The 24,962-nt window shown below is 47.2% G+C and overlaps 1 protein-coding gene and 1 pseudogene across 2 annotated transcripts; both read right to left on the reverse strand.

Annotated features, from left to right (window-relative positions):
• On the reverse strand, positions 1–10,278 carry LOC136467208 (uncharacterized; annotated as a pseudogene).
• On the reverse strand, positions 10,169–24,234 carry LOC136548357 (cell cycle checkpoint protein RAD17-like). 2 transcript variants are annotated; one of them, XM_066539920.1, is made up of 12 exons: positions 23,436–24,234; positions 22,701–22,761; positions 20,965–21,047; positions 20,660–20,707; positions 19,883–19,939; positions 19,240–19,339; positions 18,731–19,041; positions 18,272–18,641; positions 12,229–12,354; positions 11,240–11,429; positions 11,098–11,158; positions 10,169–10,737 (listed from the first exon to the last, which is right to left on the reverse strand). In XM_066539920.1, the coding sequence occupies exons 1-12, from the start codon at positions 23,988–23,990 to the stop codon at positions 10,525–10,527; spliced, it is 2,175 nt and encodes a 724-aa protein (XP_066396017.1). In that variant the 5' UTR covers positions 23,991–24,234; the 3' UTR covers positions 10,169–10,524. The 2 variants fall into 2 exon arrangements, with proteins under 2 accessions (XP_066396017.1, XP_066396021.1); XM_066539924.1 differs by having other exon boundaries at positions 20,965–21,051; positions 23,436–24,231.
• Positions 24,235–24,962: the final 728 nt, after the last annotated feature.

Consider the following 24,962-nt stretch of genomic DNA (forward strand, 5'->3'; position numbering starts at 1 on the left):
CTAAAATATAGCAATGTGTTGTTTGGCTGCTGTGCTCTCATTCTGTAGTTCAGCAATGTCACCCTACAATGACAAATTTAGAAAGCATAATAACATGATCACAGATGGATAACATGGAGGAGAGATAAATGTAGCTTATATAGCGGATAAGATCATAAGGGTACAAAAGCAGTGTCGACAATAAGTAATAAGAACTACATCAAGTATTTAGTAGAAAATAAATAAAGGTCAGTTGTTATGGCATTCTTTAATGACAATCTTCAATGAAATATTAGACAAAATAGCATATGTACTTATAGATATGACTGTTGTAGCAGCCAAAGACAAGCCTTTGATTTATGCTGATAAACATGAGAATGTTGTTAAGAACTCAATTAAGTGTTTGCTATTGATTAGACGGGAAGGTACATTGCAACTACACATTCAATCCTAGAATAGCAGAGATAATATGAGCTTAGGAACACAATATGAAAGCTAATGTTACAAATTAGCATTTAGACTGTAGTTCATCAGTATGATCCACTGAACATCTCTTACAATACAACGCAGAGGCTACAAGTTAGCATTTAGACTGCAGCCTCACATATAGCACAAGTGGTCAGATCGAAAGATGGATCTAAAATATGCACACAAATTCATCAGTTCACGAATCAGAGATCAAAGGTTCTTCACATTAGTTTCGATTGCAATCACACGACATGAGTGGTCATTCGTATTGGCATCAAGAAGCAGTAGGAGTTGATACCAGGGAGGGTGTAGTCTCAGGTGCGTCCAGCCTCCACGGTGGCGGGGGTGTAGAGGGTGGGGGCGCGCCGCTAGTAGCCCGACCGCTTCTTGCACTTCCCAGACAGCAGTGCAGCCACAAGCAGCGACAGGGTGGAGGCGAGTTGCGGCGGTGCCCACAGAAGGGGAGGCAGGTGTGGATTGAACCACTCGACACTAGCTGCTTTAATGGTCCATATTCCTCCACCGCCACTGCAGTGAGCCCCACTCGTAATCCCTGCCCCTCATAACAGGGTCAAAAAACCAAATCACAATTGAGAAGGCAGTGGATCGAGAGAGATGAGATGGAAACTGGGAGAGGCGGAAGAGAATCTGACCAAATCGGGCGATAATCACGTGTCTCGTAGCACCGTCGCCAACAGGCCGTAGCCAGCAGCCCTGGCCCAACGCATCGCAGCAGCCGCTCACGTCGCAGCCCCAAGCCCGAGATGGTGGGCTGTCGCTACCAGTGCCTCGCGCCTCACGCACGCGCAGTCACGCGCCCACCGCCCACCGCCGCTGCGCCTCGCCTCATCACCCGCTGCCGCCGCCGTGCCTCGAACAAGAGCTGCCGCCCACCGAGCCGGATGCGTGCTAGGGTTTGGGTCGAGGTTGGGGAATTGGACGAACAGACGAACAAGAGGGAGGAAGGAAGAGCGGATAGAAGGAAGGTCCTGTGGCCACTGACTGCGTGCCCACATTGGGCCTTCGTTCCGATCTGGACTGCGGGTTGATTTTGAAATAATCTGAGGTGTTTTTTTGCAAAATATACTGAGAGGGCCTATGGAGCGTGGGTTGATTTCCGAAAAATATAAGGGTTTTTTTTGAAAAATGATCATGGCTCGCCCGATCTGGGCCGTCCGCGCGCCCGATCGAACGGCCTTGAAAAGCACGTGACGTGGCACGCTGGCTGGCCAGCTTTTGGAGGCAGGATTTATATGTAAAAGATAGAAAAGATAACACACGGCCATACCTGCGATCATTTGTTTATTAATTGGAGTATTGGCCCAATGTAAGGCCTATTGTTGTACCTTGGATACCATATTAGTCTATTAGATAATATGAAAATTCACATTATAATTATGGAATTGGAGAGGGGGTTTGTTTATTTCATTGATCTTCAACATGTCTTTTCAAAATAGCTAGGAGGTATGATTCTGGCCATGAAAAGCATAACAAGAAACAAAGATTAGAAGCTGCAGCTCAAACTCAAAGGAGCGCTCTTGATACATATCATGTGAAAGAATCTTAGTTTACTTCTCGCATTTTAGGGCCACATCACGCATTTTGTTCAGGGTCCTCCAAATCGTAGGTACGGCCCTGCACTAGAGGTAGGCAAAGGCATGATGAGGATGAAAAAGGAGACAATGTGGTCATATGGAAGTGTTGAGCCAAGTGGGGAGACAAAGTGAGCACCTTGTGAAGGCGAGGATCAGATGATGTAACAGTGGCATAGGGAAGTTGTGGTAAACGAAAGGAGAACTAGTGAGGTACTGCTGGAACATGAAGGGAGGACTGGCAGAGGCAAAGGCAAGAAGGTTGAGACCTTGAAGGGGCAGCAGGGAGAGGATCTATGGTGCTGATAGACAGTCTGTTCGTTTGGCTGTGGCTTGTCGTAAACGATCGTAAATTTCCAGCCAAAACAGTATTTTTCTCTCACACAAACCAGCCAGCAGTACTTCTTCACAAACCGGCAACGATACAAACCAGCCAACCGAACAGGCTGAGAAAACGTAACAGAACAGAATCAGAGGCGACATCAAAGTCAAAATAATATAGCTGACATGAGTCAATTACAGTGAGAATTAGAGGGGAAGGAAGGGGGAGGGGGAGGCGATGTTGTTCTAGTTCCTATAACCTTTTCCTAGCGTTCTAAGCAAAGACAAGCCTGGCATCCAAGAGAACACTAAGGCTAATGGGCTATTTGGTGCATCACCAGGCAACTATGCCTGGTGCTCTGAGCACTCCCAGGCATTCATTCCAGAGTGCTCCTAGGCGTTCGATTTTGAGTTGCCTAGGCTCAAACAATTGCCCCAAAAACATTGTTTACTGCTGCCTGCTACGATAATGCTCTCGTGTGGACGTCCGGACGAACAGACGTGGCTTCCTACTCAGCCGCTTCCCACGGGCCCACGTGAGTCAATGTTCGTACACGTGCATGCCTCCCTAACGGCCAGAGCACCCTTTGGCCCACATGAAAGAACGGCGCGGGAAGCGCTCGACATGCGCATGCACGCCCCTGCCACGCAGTCGCGCAGGCCCCACGCTGACTTGCCAGCGGGCAGCCCCACACGCGCTAGCGCGTACAGCTGCGGTGCACGCCCCTGCACAGTGCATGCTTGCCCTACCGCGGGGTCCACGCGTAGGCCCACACTGCGCTAGCCACAGCCCGTAGGTGCTTGCCCCTGTCCTCCTACTCGCCAGGGGTGCTCGCGGCCTCCAGCAGGTGCTCCCTAGGCTGTCGAGTAGGAGCTCACCGCTCCGCTAGACATCGTCGAGCTATGTGCGTTGCCACAGACCTCCACACTGGCGTCGAGCTCCGCGACGACGAGCCCCCATTCGTCCAAGCAGCAAGGTGACGTTGCGCTGCGTATGTTTCAAGTGTTTCATTTAGAGGTTTCATGTGTTTCATCGATCTGAGTGTTGCAAAAGTAGATCGAGATGTTACACATGTTGGAATGGCTATACACGTATGTTACAAATGTATGGTACAAATGTTTCAGTTGTTTTCAGAACCATGTTGCAAGTATATGTTTTAAATGTTTCAGTTGTTTTAGACGTATGTTGCAAGTGTTTTATCTAAAAGTTGCATATGTTGCAGAGGTTATACACATATGTTGCAAGCGTATGTTTTAAATGTTTCATCTGTTTTAGACGCATGTTGCAGCAAGTCCTCCATCAAGTGTTTCATGAGCAGGCGCGGGAAGCGGAGCGCAAGTGATTCCCACGGGGCGGACGAGCAGCAGCAGGGCGTGTAGGACGTGGGCGCGTGGCAGGGCGAGCCTACACGCGCGAGTGGGGGGAACCAGAGGGAGCGCGTGGGAGACATCCACGTGGTGTGGGGGCCGTCACAGAGGCAGGGGCGCTAGAGCGTTGCCGATCTGTTTTGGCCCGTTGGCGGGCCCAACTAATAGCTGAGGAAGGTGCGCTCCGCTGGCTGTTCGGCCACATGCCCGCGAGTGTGCAGGCGCGAGTGCGTTGCGTGGGTCACACGGGCGAGCACACACTGGGCAACGATAATGCTCTTGTGAGTGGCGGACGCAGCGTGGGCGTCTAAACATCCGGACGCTAATATATCCCTTACTGCTATCGCGTGAAATCCATAATTTCATATATGTGCAAAACCCTCATTCAGAGATCACATTAGCATGGAGAAAAAGAGTAGCTCTTCGCACAAGCAAGCAATCTACCTGATGCTGCTTCTGAATCGAAGACCATAGGCAATATTGGAATCGTGAAGAAAAGACACAACTAAATTATTGCTGTCTAATAAGTGTTGAAACTTTGAAAAAAAAGGTAACAACTATATCTCGAAAATCTCCCAAAATAAGAACCAAATATATATTAAAAAACTTATTTAGCTTCTTGGCAGCCATCCCCGACAGCATCAAATCCCACTATGGTGCATTGGTGCTGCTGGCTGGTCAGATGGCAACGGGCCTGATACCCGACGGGTATTCGATCCATTAGGGGATGGGATGAGATCATATCTTTACCCGTGGACATTTAAATGGGCAAGAATCCATCCCCGACGGGTATAGCGGGTACGAGAACGTTCCCTGTTTACCCGTCCCCGTTACCCATTGGGGAACCCGACTATTTGAGCTGTCATGCGAGTATTGGGCCCAAAGAAGCTCACCATAGGTATTTTGATCCAAATCTGAACAATCATATATATAGTTTGTGTGTTCTAGGAACCCTAGTTCAATTTTTCCTCACTATCTCCGCCAGCAGCACAAGCACGCCTGCCTCACAAGCGCTCGTGCCCCTCGCTTCCTCAATTCAGTCTCTCTGCCACCTTTGCTCGTCCTCCTCGCAATCTTGCTCCTTCTCCTCGGCATCTCCGAGACTCCGACACTTATACCCGGGTGAAGAAGAAACGTCTCCGATTACAAAGCTGCGACTTGTTTATCGGGTATACAGTATCCGTCGGGCATCTGTTACCCGACCGATGTCCGACGGATACGGGGATGGACAAGAATCTATACCCGAGACAGTTAACGAGGACAGGACGGGATAAATTCTCCGTAGCGAGAAAGAAAACGTTCCAACGATACCCGACAGGTACATCCCGTTGCCATGCATAGGCTGGTGGCGTGTCTTCGTGCTTCTCTTCCTGCTCTTGTTCCTCCTCCTTGTCATCAGTGGCCTCGTATTTGGCATAGCCTTTGGCCTCCACCTCATGCCTCAGTTTGTCTTGGAGGGCACTTATTCTGTCCAAAAAAAATGCCTGGTAAAGACATTACTACCCTGGACAAGGTCCCGATGTCCCCAAAATGCTCGCTTTCGTGCTCGCGGACTGGAATGCTGCACTTGTAGTTGAGGAACGTCTGCATCTGTAGTTGAGGAACGTCTGCACCGTCTCCATCGGCACCACCACCTTCTTATTATTATTATTATTATTCTTTCCCAGTATCTCGTTTCCCTCCTCTTTATTGCCTTCTTCATCTTCGTCACCGCTTAGACACTCGAACTCGTCTTCATCGGCGATGAGTTCATCACCCTTGCTTTCTGCAGCTCCTCATCGGAACAGAGCCTCGACGGCGAGCTAGCCATCGCCTCGTCGGTCGATCTCGTCGTCCGATCGGTAAGTCGACTTCGGATTTCCTCCCTCGCGATTCGATCTCGCAACACCCTGCAATTCGATTGAACAGATTGGCTCAGCGAAAATCAGGATCCCGTGGACGCGTTCCTCCCAATTCGTTCTCAGAGATCGATTCCGAGTTTCCGACGGAGCCGACCAGGACACGAAAAATCGCGCCAACACCGCCTCGGACTGAGTTTCCGACTGAGCCGACAGGACACGGAAAATGCCTCGGAATGGAATCTGGAATAGGCAAACTCTGCGATTTCAGTTACTGTGTACCGCGGCTTACCGTCACACCCCCAAATTTAGGTTATGCATAGAAAACTAAATAAAGTAAATAATTTCAATGTTAATATAAAATTTTCTAAGATTATTAGTTTAAGTTTATGCAAACTTAGATTAAAAAAATGGGTTTCCAAATTTTTCTAAATTAATTTAGTGGGCTTCTGCGGGGCGCATGACTTTGTGTCGTGGGTGAGTAAAGTTTAAAAAAAATACGTTTAGTAAGTCGATCTTCCTTCTCTACCATGTCTTAATCTTTTTCTATGATCAAATTCCTTGTTTTTCAATTTAATCTTTTCCAATGGTTCATCCCAAAATCCTTTTCATGTAATCCAAATCACTTCTTCCTGCTTACCATTCGTCAACCTATCTCTACGGACCTCTCGAGGGTTTTTCGAGCTTTTTCCGAAACTTGTTTCCACTTTTCTACTAGTATAATCTAATTTATAGATGCTTCAAAATATCTTTTTATGTGCTCAAAATACTTTATTTGGGTTCCTCATATTCCAAAAAGTCTCTGAGAATTTCCCCCCGAATTTTCGGAGCTTTCGGATTATTTTTCGCAGCTTAAAAAGCAATTTTGGACTTTTCTGGAATTATTTTATTCGCAAAATTAATTAATTCCAAAAATAATAAAATCTTTATTCTTCCACCAACCTCAAAGCCCATGCGCAAGACTAATAAATCCTAAAGACCTATATCTTTATTTACTAATATGCTTTAATATTTCTTTAGACCTATTAGTGTAGGTGGAAGGTGCAACATCAATTGATACTATATTGCTAGTTGATGTAGATGTGGGGAGTTCTCCTCTCCAAATATATATATATATATATATATATATATATATATATATATGTGTGTGTACCAGCCCCTTAGCCAAAGCATACCAAAACTATCATAAGGGAAACCTTTAGCTTGAGAAAACCCTCGTGTAGTAAATTAGTTTTTTTCTCTTCCTTCTCATGTCGTCGCAAGTCAACCCGATGGTATCTCCGACGAAAACCCACCATCACAAGCTTCATCGTTCATTGATTTCCGGCGACTTCCGGCCACCCCGCGACCTTTCCCCTTGAGCCAGAGCTACTTTTCAGTCATAGAATATTGTTTTTTTCTTACAACATTTCAGCATAAGACAAATTTCAGCATAAGCGAACAAGGTCATATCGTTGTGCACTGCAGCCGGTCCCACCTCATCTTGGTCGAAGCTCGGTCCTGCATGCGAGCCGGCCACGAAGGCTCAAGCAGGGCAGCAGTCAGGCCATGGTCATGTGTGCAGCAGCTCTTGTTTCTGTATGTACGTCTTGCCGTGACCTTCAGACAACGGACGACCGGAGCTACTACCGTATGTGCAGCTCGGCCTGTGTAGCAACCGCCGATGCCGCTCCTGCAGCCGGATGCCGAGCACCAATCATATCGTCGCGTGCGCGGCTTGCTTGGACGGAGAACTCGTAGACATGGGGATCTTCATCGCGACGAACCCTGAATCCCTGTTTGAGCTGTGCTGCCATCTTCTGATCCTGCTCCTGCCGAGCCTGCCATGGTCATCGTCCGCTTTCTATAGCTGGTGAGCATCTGCATGTTCGCGTTCTTCATTTATTCTACGTCCTAACATCGGCGTTGACGTGTTACATACTTACATGCTAGTGATTTATAAACTAATATACATGCAACTAGTTTATTAATTAAAAGCAATAGAGGGTTGTCATGTCAGTCTTTTATAAATAAATATTAAATTGATTAAAATCAACTTAAATATGTTTTGATTATAATTTGTTAGGCTCAAATACAATCATATAAAAACACGTTTAGATGCTCTCTCATATCCTTTTCTTTTTGTAAAGCAAAAGTTTAACTTGATTAAATTATATGGCATTGTTTATAAATAAAATGTGAATAGTTTCAACTCAACTTTTAAATTAAGTTATGATTTGACTAATCTGGTCTTGATAATTGTTACATAGTTTTACTCAATTAAAATAAATGAAGCATGTAGGTTTTTCTTTTTTATATAATATAAAACATCTGGTAGCCGTTTCTTTTTAACAATAGTTTTGTTATCGGTGTTTCTTATGATCTTGTGACCGTAGCACCTAGTTTTTTCGTACATTGTTTTCTCTTGTGTGGTGCACTGTTCTTAGTTGCTTTTATTTGTTGCTTGTATGTTTGCATATGCGTGGTGCTTGCTACTAGCAGAACGAGAATCGTTTGTGAGCGCTGAAGATCACAAGGTGATGACCAGAAGCAAAGTATGAGAAAAATATGAGCAAGAGTAAAAGACAAGTATAGCATGGGATCATCCTTGTTGTCTATTCACCTTAATATCATTTAATTCATATGCATGTGTCTACCTTGTTACCCTTAAGGATATCCTAGTCTTTTGTACCTTGTACCTTGACATAATGGAATATGCAATAAACATTAAAAGATGCTTTTAGCAACAAGAAATAAGGGGGCTAGAGCATAGTTTTTGTGATGCTCTAGATTCCTCTCTCTAAGGACTTATCTGTAAGTGGTCACCGGAACTTACAGTAGTGTTGTATGGCTCTAGCTTTAGTCAAGTATGAGGACCTTTTCTAACTTGTTAGTGGTTACCTTTATGGTGCAAGAGGGATATGTTCTGGGTTGGGTGTAGTGCGGACTCTGTTCCTAAGAGTACTTCTACGTGAGTGTGCCTTTCGAAAGGGAGGCTCTACATTTGCAGGGCATAGGAACCTAGCGGCCCTAACTTGTTAGACGAACCTTTAAAAAACTTCATAGTGAACCCTACCGACCTTCCTTGAAAGTGAGTTACGAGGTTGGCCGCCTCGGACGAAAGGGTAAATCACGGCTCATGGTGAAAGTGTGTAACCTCTGCAATATAAAACTGGTATATCAGCCGTGCTCACGGTCACGAGCGGCCTTGGAACTCTTACGAAATAGATGATCATTAATGGTTAATTGTTTATGCTATTCATTATTCATGTTTACCTGATCATTTGTTTATATGGGTTTATGATAAATTTGATGCTACTCAATTGCTTAAAATTATGACTCACTAAAAGCTAATAGCAGTAAACCAGCGTCAACCTTTTGAGCCTCATGAACCCCACGTTATATTTGCTGAGTACGACATGTGCTCACCCTTGCTATTTCCCCACACCTCCAGACTTTAGAAAAGTTGCTCCGAAGATTGATGGAGTCACGGAGGATTCCCAGAAGAGACCGATAGAAGTGCTAGGCATATGTTACTCCCAGCCAGCTGTCCCTGTGAAGGATGGAGCTTGAAGATTAGCTACCGTTCCGCGATACTCTGATATAAGTATTAAATATGAGTATATTTCGTTATATAATAAAGCATTGTCTCTTGATACTATTGTAATGCGTCGCTATTTGTTTTGATTTGACTTTCTGGGTACACATGTAGTTAGTACTCAGTTTTGTGGACGTGACACTTACAGTTCAGAAAATCTTAATCCCCACAAGTCAAACTAATGTGGTTGCATCAGCTAACTTCAATTCGCCTAGTCGTATACTCTACGGGCTTGGTTGTGGTCTCGTGGACACCAGACTGCACGCCCAATATAGAATTAACTAGTATGCCAGATTTAGATTTGCACAAGCCGATGAGGCACACAATAATGAAATATTCTCACCTCGACTACCTCTACCAGGGCTACATCCAAGATAATGTAAGAAAACAAGCACAATTACCAAACAAAGCTTGCCTGTGCAGGACTACCAACCATATTGCACATATATGTTTACGCTGCATTGGATTGTGACCAATCACACCATACAACATTGTTACAGCTGCACCTAAATCCCAGCCCAATTCACACTGTGAGAACAGATAAGGTTAGCAGTAGAACGAAAGCATCAGCTGATGCAGGAACATCCCATTCTAAATTTTAACAGTCCATTTCACATTCCGAAGCACCAGATAGGGTGACCGACGATTGACACTTAATTTGATTGCCTATCGTGTTCGCGGATTCTGGAAACGTTCATCATGTGCCGGTTACAAGTCGCGACGCCGTTCTGATCCCGGCCGCTGCTGCACCGGCTGCCGCTATCCTTCCAAAACATCCCTGCCGCGCCTCTGCCACTCGAACTGACGGCGCAGACAAAAGGCCCCGGTGGTTAGGTTAGGTCTCCGGATCAGGCGACGGGAGGAAGGGAAGGGCATCTAACTCGATTTGTTGCTATGCGAGTGCGTGTGGCACGACATGAAAACACGACCGTGTTTTTTTCTTTCTTTTTTTTGGCGCGCGCGATAGAAGAATATATACGAAGATGGAAAAAAAAAGGCACACGTACATTAGCAAGAGTGAGGGATCATCGAAGATTCTGTAGGCCAGTAATCGTTGTAGATATGAACATGACAAAATCAGCAAGTCAAAATGAACATTCATTGGCATCCGCCCTAACATTTAGGGATAAGCGATGCTGCTGCATCATTGCCTGCTCACTCTTCGTTAGTGATCAACCCAAAAAAAGAACCTAGCTTCTGAGATGTGAAGACACTGATTTGTTGCTGCCTTTTCGACCTCTGATATAAGTGCAACAATTAGCCTCACATAACTAAGATATCAATGGCACCTTTAAACAGCGAGCCACTATTTTAATCAGCTAGGCAACATCCATAATGAAATGTTGGCATCTCATTAGTGTGAGGATGAGCGGTTCCACCTTTAACAATCTTCTATCATATCGTCGTCGTCTTCAGAGTTATTTCCATCAGCAACTCCCAAGGGCGAGCCACCTACGCCATGGGGCAAGCAGCTCCTATGCCCATTACGAGGACCAATCCATCTCTCGAATGGTCTGAATTCTGTGACCAAGTCATAGTAGTTCGAAAAACCACACATCCTTGAACAATCAAATCTTTCCTTCAGAATGTGGTCCTGCATTTTCCCCCAACAAATTGAAAAAAGAAAAAGGCATACTATCATACACCAGCTAGAAATGAAAATAAATTAAGATAATCACTTCGGTGGGAATGACTGGCATCTAAAGAGATTATTATGAACTTCCATCGACACAGCTTATAATGTACTAAAAAGCATGCTAAAACAAGCCTGCCTGAATGCTAAAGCGAAGAATTTAAGAACGGATTGACTTCAGAAGGCACAAAAAAAAGAGTTCCGGGAACCATGGAAATCTTAGTATGATATAAGAAAATGGGTAAGGATAAGCATACAAACTTTCCGTACATCATTCAAGTACTTGCGTAAAACATACATGTTGTCAGCTATTGAATTTACCTTATTGGATCGAAATGATTGCTCAATTTGCCAAAGCTTCGGGCTTCGGATTGTATGCCACCTGCTTAGGACAAATCATAGTAAATTAAAAAAAAAAGTCCCTCAGCTCTGCCATATAAAATAATGCTGACGATCTAAATACCTTGATGCCGTGCCATGAGCATTTCCAAAAAGAACTCCCCGTGCCGCAACAGAAGCAGCAATGAGCTGTGCTATGTTTTCTGAGTTGTATGATGCAATTGGACTAGCAGTAAGAAGACAATCCGCATCACTCAAATATGATACCACAGCCCATGCATCATCAACAGCTTCACTGTCAATGAAATCAATAACTGCAAAACACCAAATGCCAACTATTAGGGTAAATCTATTTAAATGACGAGAGTGAACAAAATGAATCAGTAAAAAAATGACGAGAGTGAACAAAATGAATCAGTAAAAAGAATTAAGTGAAAATGAATCAGCAAAAACAACGGCACAAAATTACAAATGGGATCTTCAGTGGACCCAGGATATATGCTTATTAATGCATTTTAGTGAAAGTAAATATCATATTGCTACTTCTGATAAACAAAAGGATGTTAACAACCTCCAAGGTGAAGACACGTATGCAGCATATAACAGTAGTTCGTTAGACTCTGGATCTATGTAATATTATTCTGTGCTCAATTAAAAGATAATATATTTCTGCCCTTTCAACTACCAGCACTGTTATTCGTGTAGCATAGATTCTGCTCTTTCGATTACCAGCAATGTTATTCATGTAGAAATGAATATCGAAGTTTCTTAGACTTCGTTAGTACGATCAAATGGCTTGTACAATAAATTCGAATGTGATACAAGGGTCATACTGCATTAAATAAGCCAAAATTAATGTGAATGCCTGATTAAAGCAGTAAATTTCAAATGTTCCACTTCATCTGCAGTACTGTTGGAAAGGCAAGAAATAGTGTTTCACACATTGGCATAGACTGAACTGATAACACCAGCAGACTTAAGGAAAACATAACAATGCTGCACCATTCTACTTCAAGTACCTTCAACACACATAAAAGAACAAGATAAAACTTGAGAGGGAAACACAGCATACACTATGAGGTATTCTGTACACCTTGATATATAGTTACTTACCATTTTCATAAAGAAAATCCGCAACTGTCCGTACTTTTCCGTGTGCTTGTGAAAGAATCTTTTCTGGGACATCCATTTTGAGTGAATTTCTTCTTAGGTTTTCTTTAAGAGGAAATGGATCCAGGTCTACAGATGAAATATTAAAAATTTCAGGGAGCAAAAAGAAAATTAAACACAAATGAGGAACACATTATGAAACACAGTATGGAAATCATCGACCCAATAATGAATTAGTCAGTTCAAACTGGAGGCATACCATATAGTTGTAGCGTTGTGTAATAACATGTCATTAATTGAAAATACGGAAGTTTAAGAGCATGGATATGTAGTAGCAAATACTAGACGATGAATTAATGCAAAATAATTTAATAAATAAAACACTAATTCCAACCCTGTAAAGTGCAAAAATACTCTGAAATTAAAGTGAATTGTTGGATTATGGAATGTGGATATGTCAAGGGCGTCGAACCCTCGACGCGCAGGGCCTCGGCTGCGAAGCTCGTAGCCTTCGGCCGTCTTCTCCGGTGAGGTTATGCCCCTCTACCGCAGGCTTGAGATTAGATGGACGATAGGATAACAATCTTGCTTAATTTCTTCAAGTCCGGTTACAATAATATATAGCCTTGCGGCTGCCAACAAAAGGAAAACAAACTCCTAATCTTAAGGTAACAAATAGATGCTAATAATAATAAGGGAACTAATCCTGATAACTTTCCAACTGAGGCCTCCTAGCCACGACGTGCCTGATCGGCCTCGCTGGGCGCGTTCCGCGCCTGAGACGCGCGCTCGGCCGCCCTGCGTATGTCGCGGGCGCGCCTGCGCCGGGCGTACACCCGCCCGCACATGACATCTCTCCCCGCCTCGAAGTCCAGCTCGTCCTCGAGCTGAAACGAAGGAAACCGAGTGCGGAAATCGTCGAGGTCTTCCCAGGAGGCTGCAGCGGGGTCGAGACCCTCCCATTCGACGAGGACTTGGCGAACTCCACGAGCCAGGCGGCCCTGTGTCACCCGCGATGGCGCAGGCACGACGGCACCGTTGGAGAGGGGCGGCAACGCCGGTGGAGCAGCTGGCGGTGACCCCACAAACTTCTTGAGGACGCCCACGTGGAACACATCGTGGAGACGGGCATCCGGGGGTAGCTCCAGGTGCACGGCCGCCTCATTGATGACCTCGGTGACCTTATACGGGCCAACGAAGCGCGGCTTCAGCTTGCCACGCACCGCACGGGGCATGGACGCAGCAGCACGCTGCCGGAGACGTAGCAGCGCCTAGTCCCCAACGGTGAAGACGACGCGACGATGATGCTGATCGTAGACGCGCTTCTGGACCGCCTGGGCCTGCTCTAGACGGACACGAATGTCGTCCAGGAAGGCGGCCCTCTCCTCCATCTCTTGAGCGACGGCCGCGACCCGAGCTTCGCCCTGCTCGTAGGACCGAATGGTCGGCGGGTCCCTGCCGTAAACCACACGGAATGGGGTCTCACGTAGGGACGACTGAAAGGCGGTGTTGTAGGTGTACTCCGCCCACGGCAGCCACCGGATCCACTGGCGGGGGCGATCGCCGGTGAAACATCGCAGGTACATGACGATGACCCGATTGGCGGCCTCCGTCTGGCCGTCCGTCTGTGGGTGGAAGGCGGAGGACATGTATAGCTTTGTCCCGGTGAGCCGCATGAGCTCCTGCCAGAACGCCGATGTGAAGACTGGGTCGCGGTCCGACGTGATGGACTGCGGCACCCCGTGGAGGCGGACGATGTCGGCGAAGAAGGCGTTGGCGACGGACTCGGCAGTGTAGGGATGTGCCAAAGGAATAAAATGGCAGTACTTGCTGAAGCGATCCACCACGGAGAGGATGACCGTCTTGCCCTGGACCTTGGGAAGCGCCTCGATGAAGTCGATGCCAAGGTCGGCCCAGACCGCCGATGGCACCGGCAGCGGCTGCAGCAAGCCGGCCGGCTGCAGGTGGTCAGCCTTGTACTGCTGGCAGGTGACGCAGGCCTTGACGAATTCCTGCACCAAAGCACGCATGTTGGGAAAATGAAAGTCGCGTCGGAGCCGATGGAGGGTGCGGTGGATCCCCTCGTGACCGTCATTGTGGACGGCGGCCACAATCTCCTGCAGCAGCGGCGACGCCGGCGGGATGTACAGGCGCCCTGCGTGGGCGACCATGCCATCCACCAGCGCCCACGGCGCAGAACGGGCGCCCGACCGCAGCTCGGCGTGCATGGCGACCAAGGCCGGATCCGTGGCCTGGGCGTGACGGAGGCGGTCGACGAAGTCAAAGCGAGGAGCGGAGATGGCTAGCAGCGACCCGTCCTCCTGATCGCGCCGCGAGAGAGCGTCGGCGACGACGTTGGTGGCGCCCGACCGGTACTCCACCGAGAAATCGAACCCGAGGAGCTTGCCGACCCAATGATGCTGTGGGATCGTAGCGAGGCGCTGGTCGAGGAGGTACTTGAGGCTGTAGTGATCTGTCTTGACTATGAAGCGCCGCCCCCAAAGGTACGGCCGCCAGTGCCGGACCGCCTGGACCAGCCCGATCAGTTCGCGCTCGTACGCGGCGAGCGAGGAGTGGCGGGGCGCCACCGGCCGGCTGAAGAACGCGACGGGGTGGCCCTCCTGGACCAGCACGGCGCCGAACCTGGACGTAGAGGCGTCACACTCGACGATGAAGAGCTTGTCGAAGTCGGGCATGGCGAGCACGGGCGCCGTCGTCACAGCGGCCTTGAGAGCCGCGAACGCCGCTGCGGTGGAGTCGTCCCACGAGAAGCCTTCCTTCTTGAGCAGGCCCGTCAGCGGTGCCGCAATCGTCCCATAATTGTGGACGAACTTGCGGTAGTATCCGGCGAGGGCCGAGGAAGCCGCGCACCGCCCGGGGGGAGCGAGGAGTGGGCCAGTCGACGATCGCCTGGACCTTCGCCGGGTCCATGGCCACCCCAGCCGCCGAGATGATGTGGCCTAGGTAGGCAACGCTGGGCGCCCCGAAGGAGCACTTGGACCGCTTGACGAACAACTGGTGGCGGCGGAGTGTATCGAGGACGGTCCGGAGGTGTCGCAGATGGTCCGCCCACGTCGTGCTGTAGATCAAAATATCGTCAAAAAATACCAGAACGAAGCGGCGGAGGAACGGCCGGAGCACATCATTCATCAGGGCTTGAAAGGTCGCCGGGGCGTTGCACAGGCCGAACGCCATGACCAGGAACTCGTACAAGCCGTCATGGGTGCGGAACGCCGTCTTGTGGATGTCCTCTGGGCGCATGCGGACTTGGTGATAGCCCGAGCGCAGGTCCAGCTTGGTGAAGAACTGAGCCCCGTGGAGCTCGTCGAGGAGCTCGTCGACCACCCGGGATGGGAAAGGCATCCTTGACTGTCCGCGCGTTCAGCGCCCTGTAGTCGACGCAGAAACGCCACGACCCGTCCGGTTTCTTGACGAGGAGGACGGGCGACGAGAACGGGGAGTCGCTCCGGCGGACGATGCCCTGCTCCATCATGGCGGCGCACTGGCGTTCCAGTTCATCATTGTGGGCCGCCGGGTACCGGTAGGGTCGGACGGCCACCGGCTGCGCGTCCGGCTTGAGCATGATGCGTTGGTCGTGCGCGCGCACAGGGGGCAGACCGGTCGGGGCGGCGAAGATCCCCCCGTACGCGAGCAGCAGCGCCTCGAGGAGGGAGTCGGTGTCGAGTGTCGCGCGCAGTGCCGGAGACGACGGTGGGGCGACGCTGGTCCAGGAGAAGGTGCGGCCGCGGCGCTGAAACGACAGGCGCTGGCGGCTGAGGTCCCAGACGACGGCCCCGAGCGCGCCGAGCCAGTGTGTGCCGAGGACGATGTCGTACCCTGCCAACGGCATGACGAAGAGGTCGGCCGGGAACGGCTCGCCGTCGACGAGCAGGGGCGCGGCGCGGAGGACGCCCGCGCACGCGACGCGCTCCCGTTGGCGACCAGCGCCGTAAGGCGGGGGCGCTGGTGGAGGGGCAGGCCGGAGCGCCTCGCTGCGTCTTCCGCGATGTAGTTGTGCGTGCTGCCCGAGTCGAGGAGAGCCACGAGCCTCAGGGGCCCCAGGCCCACCGTGATCTGCATGGTGCCCGCCATCGGCACCCCGGCCAGCGCCTGCAGGGAGAAACAGGGCGCCTCGGCGTTGTCCACGACGGCGGCGTCCTCGCCCTCGGCCTCCAGTTCGACCCCTTCGACGAAGAAGATGCGCCTGCAGAAGCGGTTATGGTCACGGGTGTACCTCTCATTGCAGTTGAAGCACAAACCGAGGCGACGGCGGTCGGCCATCTCCTCCTGCGTAAGACGGCGCTAGGAGCCCTCGGGTCGCCCGGCTGCGCAGCCGCTGGCGGTGCAGGGAGAGCCAGGAGGGGCGGCGGGCCCGGCAGGACGGCTCTGGCCGCGGCCGGTGGAGGCGGTGGTGGCCCGTGCGCGCCTGCTCTCGGGGGAGGAAGCGCCGGTCGGTCCAGCTCCATCAACTCGACCTGGCGGGCGAGGCTGATAGCGGCGACGAGGGTGTCCGGATGGTGGATGCGGACGGCGTTGCTGAGCGGAGGCCCGAGGCCGCCGGTGAAGAGTTGGACTCGCTGCGCCTCGTCGAGCCGGCCAGCGCGAGGGATCAGGGCCTGGAACCGGTTGGCATACTCCTCCACGGCGCCGGAGCGGTGGCACTGCGCCAACTCGAACATGGGGGCCGAGCGCAGGGGGGGACCGAAGCGCAGGTCCAGGAGATCCTTGAAATTCCCCCAGGACGGCGTGCCTTCGTCCTCCTGCAGCTGGATGAACCACAGCTGTGCGGCGTCGTCCAAGTGGTAGGCCGCCATGCGCACGCGCTCCTCCGGCATGGTGTGATGTTGCCGGAAGTACGACTCGCACTTGTGGAGGAACGGCATGGGGTCGGACGTGCCATCATAGTGGGGAAAATCCCACTTCTTGTGCTTCGGATGGAACTCGAGATCGCGCTGATTGTCGGCGCGACGGGTGTCGGTGCTCTCAGCCGTGGGCGCCTTCTCCTTGAGTGAGGCGACATCGGCCTCCAGGGTGGAGATCTTGGCGGACACCTTCTTCATCTCGTTGAAGAGATCGGTCAGGGTAGGCTCGGCCATGGGCGGCGACTGACTGGGCGCGGTGGGTGGGTTGTGGGTGGGCGGCGGCTGGTTGCGGGAGGGTGCTGGCGCGGCGGACTGTGAACGCGAAGAGGATGAGCGGCTGACCACTGATACCAGGCTGTCAAGGGCGTCGAACCCTCGACGCGCAGGGCCTCGGCTGCGAAGCTCGTAGCCTTCGGCCGTCTTCTCCGGTGAGGTTATGCCCCTCTACCGCAGGCTTGAGATTAGATGGACGATAGGATAACAATCTTGCTTAATTTCTTCAAGTCCGGTTACAATAATATATAGCCTTGCGGCTGCCAACAAAAGGAAAACAAACTCCTAATCTTAAGGTAACAAATAGATGCTAATAATAATAAGGGAACTAATCATGATAACTTTCCAACTGAGGCCTCCTAGCCACGACGTGCCTGATCGGCCTCGCTGGGCGCGTTCCGCGCCTGGGACGCGCGCTCGGCCGCCCTGCGTATGTCGCGGGCGCGCCTGCGCCGGGCGTACACCCGCCCGCACATGACAGGATATTATAGTTAAACAAATCCAATGCAAATCCTAAGAGGGGCAGAAGTGCCCAAGGCACCATCTGGTTGCAGAGATTTCTCATGAAATTCCTGCATTCTAAGCAGGCTCTAATGGAGAACCTACGCGTTCAAATTAGATCCTGTGAACTGAAAAGGATGCACAGACATTGCCTAATAAACAATTCAGAATGAAGAAAATAAAAACTAGTGTGCAAAAATGTGCTAACAGTTCAAGTAGAACTCAATGGACAAACAAACCAATAGAAAAAATGCTAGAATATATTTATGTGAAAAAATACCCTCAGTATTTAATTTTTTCAAAGAAACAGTACATAGTTCTATCACAATATGAAGACACAAATATTTGCTTGGGAATTAAATAACTTCGTGAAGTCAACTTTTTGATAGGGCGAGATAGTTCTTACATACCGGTACCAACATCACTATTAGTTTCCCTCTTGTTGTGCAAAAATTTCCCCAAGGCATGAAATAGTGAAAGTGTCTCATCCCTTCCACATGGGGAGGGTAGTGCACTGCTAGGGCCATAGCTCTCATGCCCTGGAACCAGAGAATCATGGCTCTTTGAACCAGTACGATTAGAACTTGTTGCCAATGCAGAACTATGCCTTCTGGGATCAAGACAATAGTATTGAAGAGACATTATTGCATGTCTGATATCACCTCCACTAGAGGTTGCCATTTGATGCAATAATTCTTCAGATGCATTACAGCTTTCTTCTTTGCATATTCGAACAAGGATTTTCTTGATAGAATTTGTGGTTACCGGATTGAAAGCAATCTGCAAGAAATTGTGGTGCACTATGAGAAAAGGCAGTCTTAAAAACATAATTAGTGGTCATCATCAAATCTGTCAAACATTTGATCTACCTTGTGAGCACCAGCATCTTGAAGTAAGGACTCAAGGTCCTCAGACTTCCACATTGCAGTATCGTTACTCTCACTTTTGTGATAGTGAGTGAGTGAAATGACAGTTGGTACTTGAGTACTTCGAATTAAACCAGTTAAGCATTTTCCTAGTCTTGCAAAAGCAACACTTCCACTTGTTACAGGGATGTCATCAATCAAAATGATAATGAGCTTCCTTTGGGACTTGGTATTGGTTGGACAAAGCATTGAATACTTCCTTATCTTCTCCACAAAGGTTTCAAATTCTTCAAGCTTGGATATATAGCGTAATCCTTCAAACAACCATTGAAGAAAACTATATAAATTATCTGTAACTGAAAAATACTGACAACTGGAATGCTTTGACAATGTGCTTCTATGGACATGAGTACGATAGAAGTATGTGGATGTAGACTCTGCATCGGTTCTTTCAATTGCAACAAATAAGAGTTAGAAAGCATATTTAGACAACAACAGATACTAACCGCTACCTGAATTAGCATGAATATGTTCAGCCCACAGTGTTGGTACTGGAGTTGTCCACTCACATAAGTCCGCTCCAAGGTCATCAGCAATTGCTTTCACAGTTGCCTGGGAGAAATAACATTACTAGCAAGTACAGTTCCAGAGCAACAGAATCAAGTTATCCACTACGGATAGCATAGTGATTTTTTTATCTCCACATTCACCTAAGTATTCTGAAGGAACAAGAACTAACACCCAAAAATAAAAACGCCCCCAACCCCTCTACAAGAAAGATTAAAGGAACAAAATCAAAGAAAGAAATGAATTAAACTGTGTGGTACTATAAGCAGGATCTTATCAGAAATTGAGTGATGTCATTGTTTCTTTGTCTTGTGTGTGTGTGTGTGTGTGTTGGGCGGGGGGGGGGGGGGGGGGGGGGGGGGGGGGGGGGGGGGGGGGGGCGTGTTGAGACATGATCAGATTCTTAGACTTTAGAGCTGTCAACCTGTTATGGCGGGCTGTGGTTCATGATGCGCCAAATCACATCCAGCAAACTAGGGATTGAATAGGTCTACTGAACAAACTAACAGCTGGACTTAATCAAATTGAGCCCAAACTCGCTTTCATCATTTGGGTACAAAGTTTTCAAAATGCAACGGAAGGACGTACTGATTTTCCGACACCAGTTTGCCCAGTTAGGACAAGGGTCCATCCTCCAACTGTTGTCTGCAAAATTGCCTTTGCACTATTAGTATTCCTCTATCCTCAAAAATTGAAATATATAAAAATTAGAAATGGAAAAGGTAGCTGACTAGAGTAGATATTTGGTCATTTTGAACCGCCTACAACTACAACAGTAATAAAAATCACAAAATAATAATGCAGTTCAAAATTTACACAAGCTTTATCAATGCAGAGTTGCAGACAACTCCTGTCAGGCAGTCACTATGGGAAAGCTCAAGGATTGCGTTTGATTCCTAACAATTCAAACATTCACATATCAAGGAAAAGAGTTTCTGATTACGCATGTGCTTTTGTGAGATACTCTAGCATGAGGTGATGCCTGATTGCAACATTATTATTACAATCCAGATGCTGGTTGAATTGTAATGCCAGGACAGGCATACACAAATATATATATATATATATATATATATATATATATATATATATATATATATATATTTATTTATCAGAGTTCTTCACGGGGTCAAGTCCCCATCCCCTTTTGAACCGTCACGTAACCAGAAAAGGGAAAACCACAAAAATATATATATATAGTTCCATCTGGTTTGCAGCAATGAATATTCTGACAACCTAATAATTCTGATTATACACTTATTCACATGATCTCGCTGAATATGTGCATTAGCCAAATTGGTTGGACTATATTCCACTAACTAACTATAATTCACAATTGAATTTGTTTCAATTCAAAATAATCACCTTTGGTGCCTTCAGCTTCTCTTCCAACCATTTTTTTACATCTTCAATCTACAAGAATAAGACTGTGTGACATATCATGTAAGTGCATTCATATTCATTGCTCATGCATGGTGACAAATTATGAAGAAACTGAAACAATAAATCAACACCCTGATATATTGACATTTAAAAAAATATGGATGAAGAGGAGATACATAAAGTAGGCAATACAATAGATTGAGTATATCCTATCAAAGGATGAGCTAAGTTAAAGGTTAATAAAGGTATACAGCATGTGTTGTAAGTTTGTAACAAAAAGAACCGACCTTCTTTTTATGAACAGCAAGCTCAGCCAACGAGTGGGGTTTGTACTTGTCAACCCAAAGCTCTTTCGTTTTCCGTATAAACCCTGCCTAGAAGTAGGCTAATCAGAGAGGAAAGTGAAATGGTGAAGCTTCACATTCACATGGGTCTGTGACCACCACAAAATCAAGTCAGGAAATATCAATCAGCCAGGAAAGAAAGAAGAGATTGCCCAAGACAGGTTCCACATGAAGACAGGAAATTACAGGTTCATCTAAAAGCAAAAGCAAAAATAAAATAATAATAATACATGTGAGGCTATATGTTGATCTTGATATTTTACTTGCCATGAGCGACAAAAACATCCCTCTGAAGTCTGAACTGTCTTTTTTCCATACAGTTAATGATCTATCAATGTATCATTAGTACACATTTGTATCGAAATCTTCTATATGTCCAATACATTCAGCCAACTTGTATGTCTTAAATATTCATTCCTTGAAAAGATTCCCTTGATAAGGATGAAAGGCTTAGCATGACAACTAGTTTGTTAAAGGTGTGCTGTGTCCTCCTAAATTGCTGGTGCTAGTGGTTACCACCTGTTCTCAATTTGTATGGCAAATTTAAATAGAAAATGCAGTGGCTATCTAAGAAGCTTTCACAAGATACAAAAAAAAAGGAGGAACGGGGGTGAAAGAGATGTCGTTATTCAGCATACATTGACACTTTGTTATTATGTTTTCTGGGGCAGTTCATCTTGCTAATTTATCCTAAAGCTTGTTTAGGTCGTGTAAATCTAGGAATCATACGTCCATCCTTGAAAACTTTCATAATGGCATCATCTAGAGCTGATTCAACTTCAAATTTAACAGTAGTACCAATCCAAATAAAGCAACATAGGTTGCCAAACGCCATCTCACCTACAAGAATACTTAAGTAAACTATCTATCCTGTAGCAATCGTGAGCCGTATTATGCCTTTGTATTGTCATGATACTATATTGACTAGATACGATAGTAGGGTAGTTCTCGAGCTAAGCTCGCTGCCAGCCACCGAACATCACCAGACAACACGGTTCAGTTCAGAGTTCTAGTGCAGGTTCAGCTTGTTACACAAGAGCATAGCTCACATAGCAAACAGAACTCTCTCACCAACGCTGAGATTAACAGGCACTCATTCTCAGCCTTGGTACCACGGTTGGGCTGAAACAGTCACAGTGCGCGAAGCCCAGCTGCTTCTCGAACTGAAAGCGCCAATAGGGAAAACGATTCAGGAGTTCCCTCCCGATCTTGAGACAGCAGTAATTCCCTTGCCTGATGTTGCTGCAGGTTGACTGGCTTGTCTGTGAAATGAATAACCGCAGCAGTATAGTGCTAACTTCAATGCGAAGATCAACAAAGGTATTGGGCATCCTTTTTTGTTCCATGTCTCGTAGTCTACTTTGCATAGTTTCCCAACAGTACTTAGGATTTAACCATGCAATACAGCATGTGAGCGTGGTGACTCGGTCATTGGAGTACCATTATACAATGTTTCCAGACCAGTACAAACAAAGAGATAACTCAGAGCTGCTATCGAACAGCAACCAACTCAAGTAGCAATACATGCCATGTACATTGGATGCTTACAGTATGTCATGTTTGGGAGCTTTATCAAAAGAAAACTCTATGTTCATAATTTTGTCTCATTATATGGAATTCAGAATAAAATCTAAAGAAATATACAGTTATACAAGAAAAGAGATGAAAAATAAATATACCTGGCATGCTGAAGTCATTAAAACATTCTGAAAAATCTTCAGAGAGCATATCAAATTCAGCCTTTTCAGATAAGAGAAAAAATATCAGTAATCAATTAAACAAAAGGATCAGCTCAAATTAGAATAGATTGGATGCTAACAGACAAAGAAAAATCATATAGCACTAAGAACAAGTTAAGACAGGAAATCCATCTATATTGTTTTATCCCTTTTTGTGCCAAACTAGCTGTTCATTTTCAGTGGTTGGCGAGCTGGAATCAGCATGTGAGTTAATCACCAACATTTAGTGAGAACTTGGTTCAGAAACTAAAAGATCTCCAAATATAACCATTGTTCCATTTGCGATTTAGATGAAAATGAAATGAGTAATGAGGAGCAAATCGAAGTTAGATACATGTATATAGAATCAATGTTTTCAGTATTGACTTACGTCAGCCTTCGAGCTAAAATGCTAAAGGACATGCCATACAATTATAGAAATCCCATTCCCATGTCTCAGGATGTGACAGCCTAGATTAACCAATCAAATATGCATCATATGAAACTGACCAGGAATTCATAGGCTTGACTGCGATAATAGAACTTAAATAAAACCATTTATGTGTTCAGCATCCAATTTTAGTGGTGAAAGATGAGACAACTAAATAAATTGGACTAATAGCGAACGAACTATCGTGCTAACTAGGCACGTATAACAACAAAATCGCCCAGCCAAATCTGGTTCGAGTCTGTCACCTTCAAGGAGTCGGACGGCGCGAGTTTAGAGGCGCGGCGACGTCCTCTCCCCGCGCTGCTCTCGCGGCGCGGCTTTTTCCTCGAGGCGCCTGCTGCCTGAACCTGCACCTGCGCCGGAGCCGTCGCGGGTGTCCTCGGCCTCCGCGCCCGAGAACCGCGGCGCCCCCCGCCGTCATCTTCCCCAGAGGAAGAGGACAGAACAACGACCTGCGGTCGCTTCCCCATTGGTGGAATGCCTTGGTGGAATGGTGGCGGCGGGGATAGCAATTTCAAGGGCCAAGGGCTAGAGGTCGGAAATCTGCACGACGAGCGAGATTGTGGGGGTTTGTTTGGATCCCCCGCGCTTGGGAGGGGTTGGCAGGGTCTAGTCGGGGAGGGAAACCGGAGAGAGAGAGAGAGAGAGAGGCACGCCGGCGCCTTCCAGGAGAAGGAATGAATTCCTCCTCCAGCGACGAGGAGGTCCGGATCTTCTGCGGCCGTCCACGTGAATATTCGCAAACTCCTGTGTGTTTTGGACATTTTGACTTTAGGTCCTTGATCACTTGTTTGTATCATTGTATATGGAGTACACTAGGTAAGTCTCCGTGCGTTGTACCGGAAATAATAACATTGTTACGAGATAACATGCATCATGATCTGCATAAAAATTTCAATGCAATAAGGATCAGGAATATTTTTTGTCAAAATGATCGAAGATGAGTTGAAAAACAATTGTACTCGTGGTGTAATGTCAACAACATGCATGGCAACGACGATGCAAACCCCTTCTTCAACCTTCTGCACCCTCTCTCCTTGTCGTTCCTAACCTCTACCTGTAGCTTTGTAGCCAAACCACATGGACCGAGAAATAGTGCACCCATGTAAACCATTAGTGCTGCGCTCTGTTGAATGCTCCAACACCCCAAAAAATTCAGCTCCAAATTCTTGAAATTTTTTTCCATTTATCCTTTGTTGTCGACGGGAAAAAAATATATTTTGTCTCTTTAGGCCGTTACATGCATTTCTAGCTATATCTGAATGAGACATGATCATCATCAGGTATCATGTGTTATCATTTTCAAGAGCACCTCTGCACCTGTCTCCTGGCCGCATCTATACTATTGAACAATAACAATATCAAAGAAAATCAGTATATCTTCTGGCGGCAGAGGTTGACGCATAGAACTTCTGTTGATCGTGGTCCGGACGGTGGCAGATTGACCTCTTTGTGCGTGACTATTCTCCTTGGTTGGTATCCTGGAACAAAGCAGACATCCCTAAGAGACGAGCGACGAAGAGTGCGAAGAGAAAACAATTCGTCAGAGACTTCATTGAACCATTGGAGAGGATACTCACTTACTAACGTTTGTAGGGGGGGGGGGGGCTCCTCGCAATCCTGTGGAAACCCCTGTAAACAGATGCTAAAATGTGAGGGCCTGCTACTGCAAAAATATAAATTGATACCTTACAATGTGAAGCGATGAGTGCCCCATTCGTTTCGCTGAAAAAAAACAAACCGAAACACTGTTCCGGCTGATTTGTTGTGAG

Source organism: Miscanthus floridulus, chromosome 1 (assembly GCF_019320115.1).
Source record: "Miscanthus floridulus cultivar M001 chromosome 1, ASM1932011v1, whole genome shotgun sequence".
NCBI lineage: Eukaryota > Viridiplantae > Streptophyta > Magnoliopsida > Poales > Poaceae > Miscanthus > Miscanthus floridulus.

What these genes read in the sequence shown, in the direction of transcription:
- LOC136548357 (XM_066539920.1), bottom strand. Translation starts at nt 23,990, where the DNA reads ATGATACAAACAAGTGATCAAGGACCTAAAGTCAAAATGTCCAAAACA. An exon ending in TTGCTGTTCATAAAAAGAAG is followed by an intron (nt 20,708 to 20,964) that starts GTCGGTTCTTTT and finishes TTATTCTTGTAG; the next exon opens with ATTGAAGATGTAAAAAAATG. An exon ending in AATCATTTCGATCCAATAAG is followed by an intron (nt 10,738 to 11,097) that starts GTAAATTCAATA and finishes GGGAAAATGCAG; the next exon opens with GACCACATTCTGAAGGAAAG.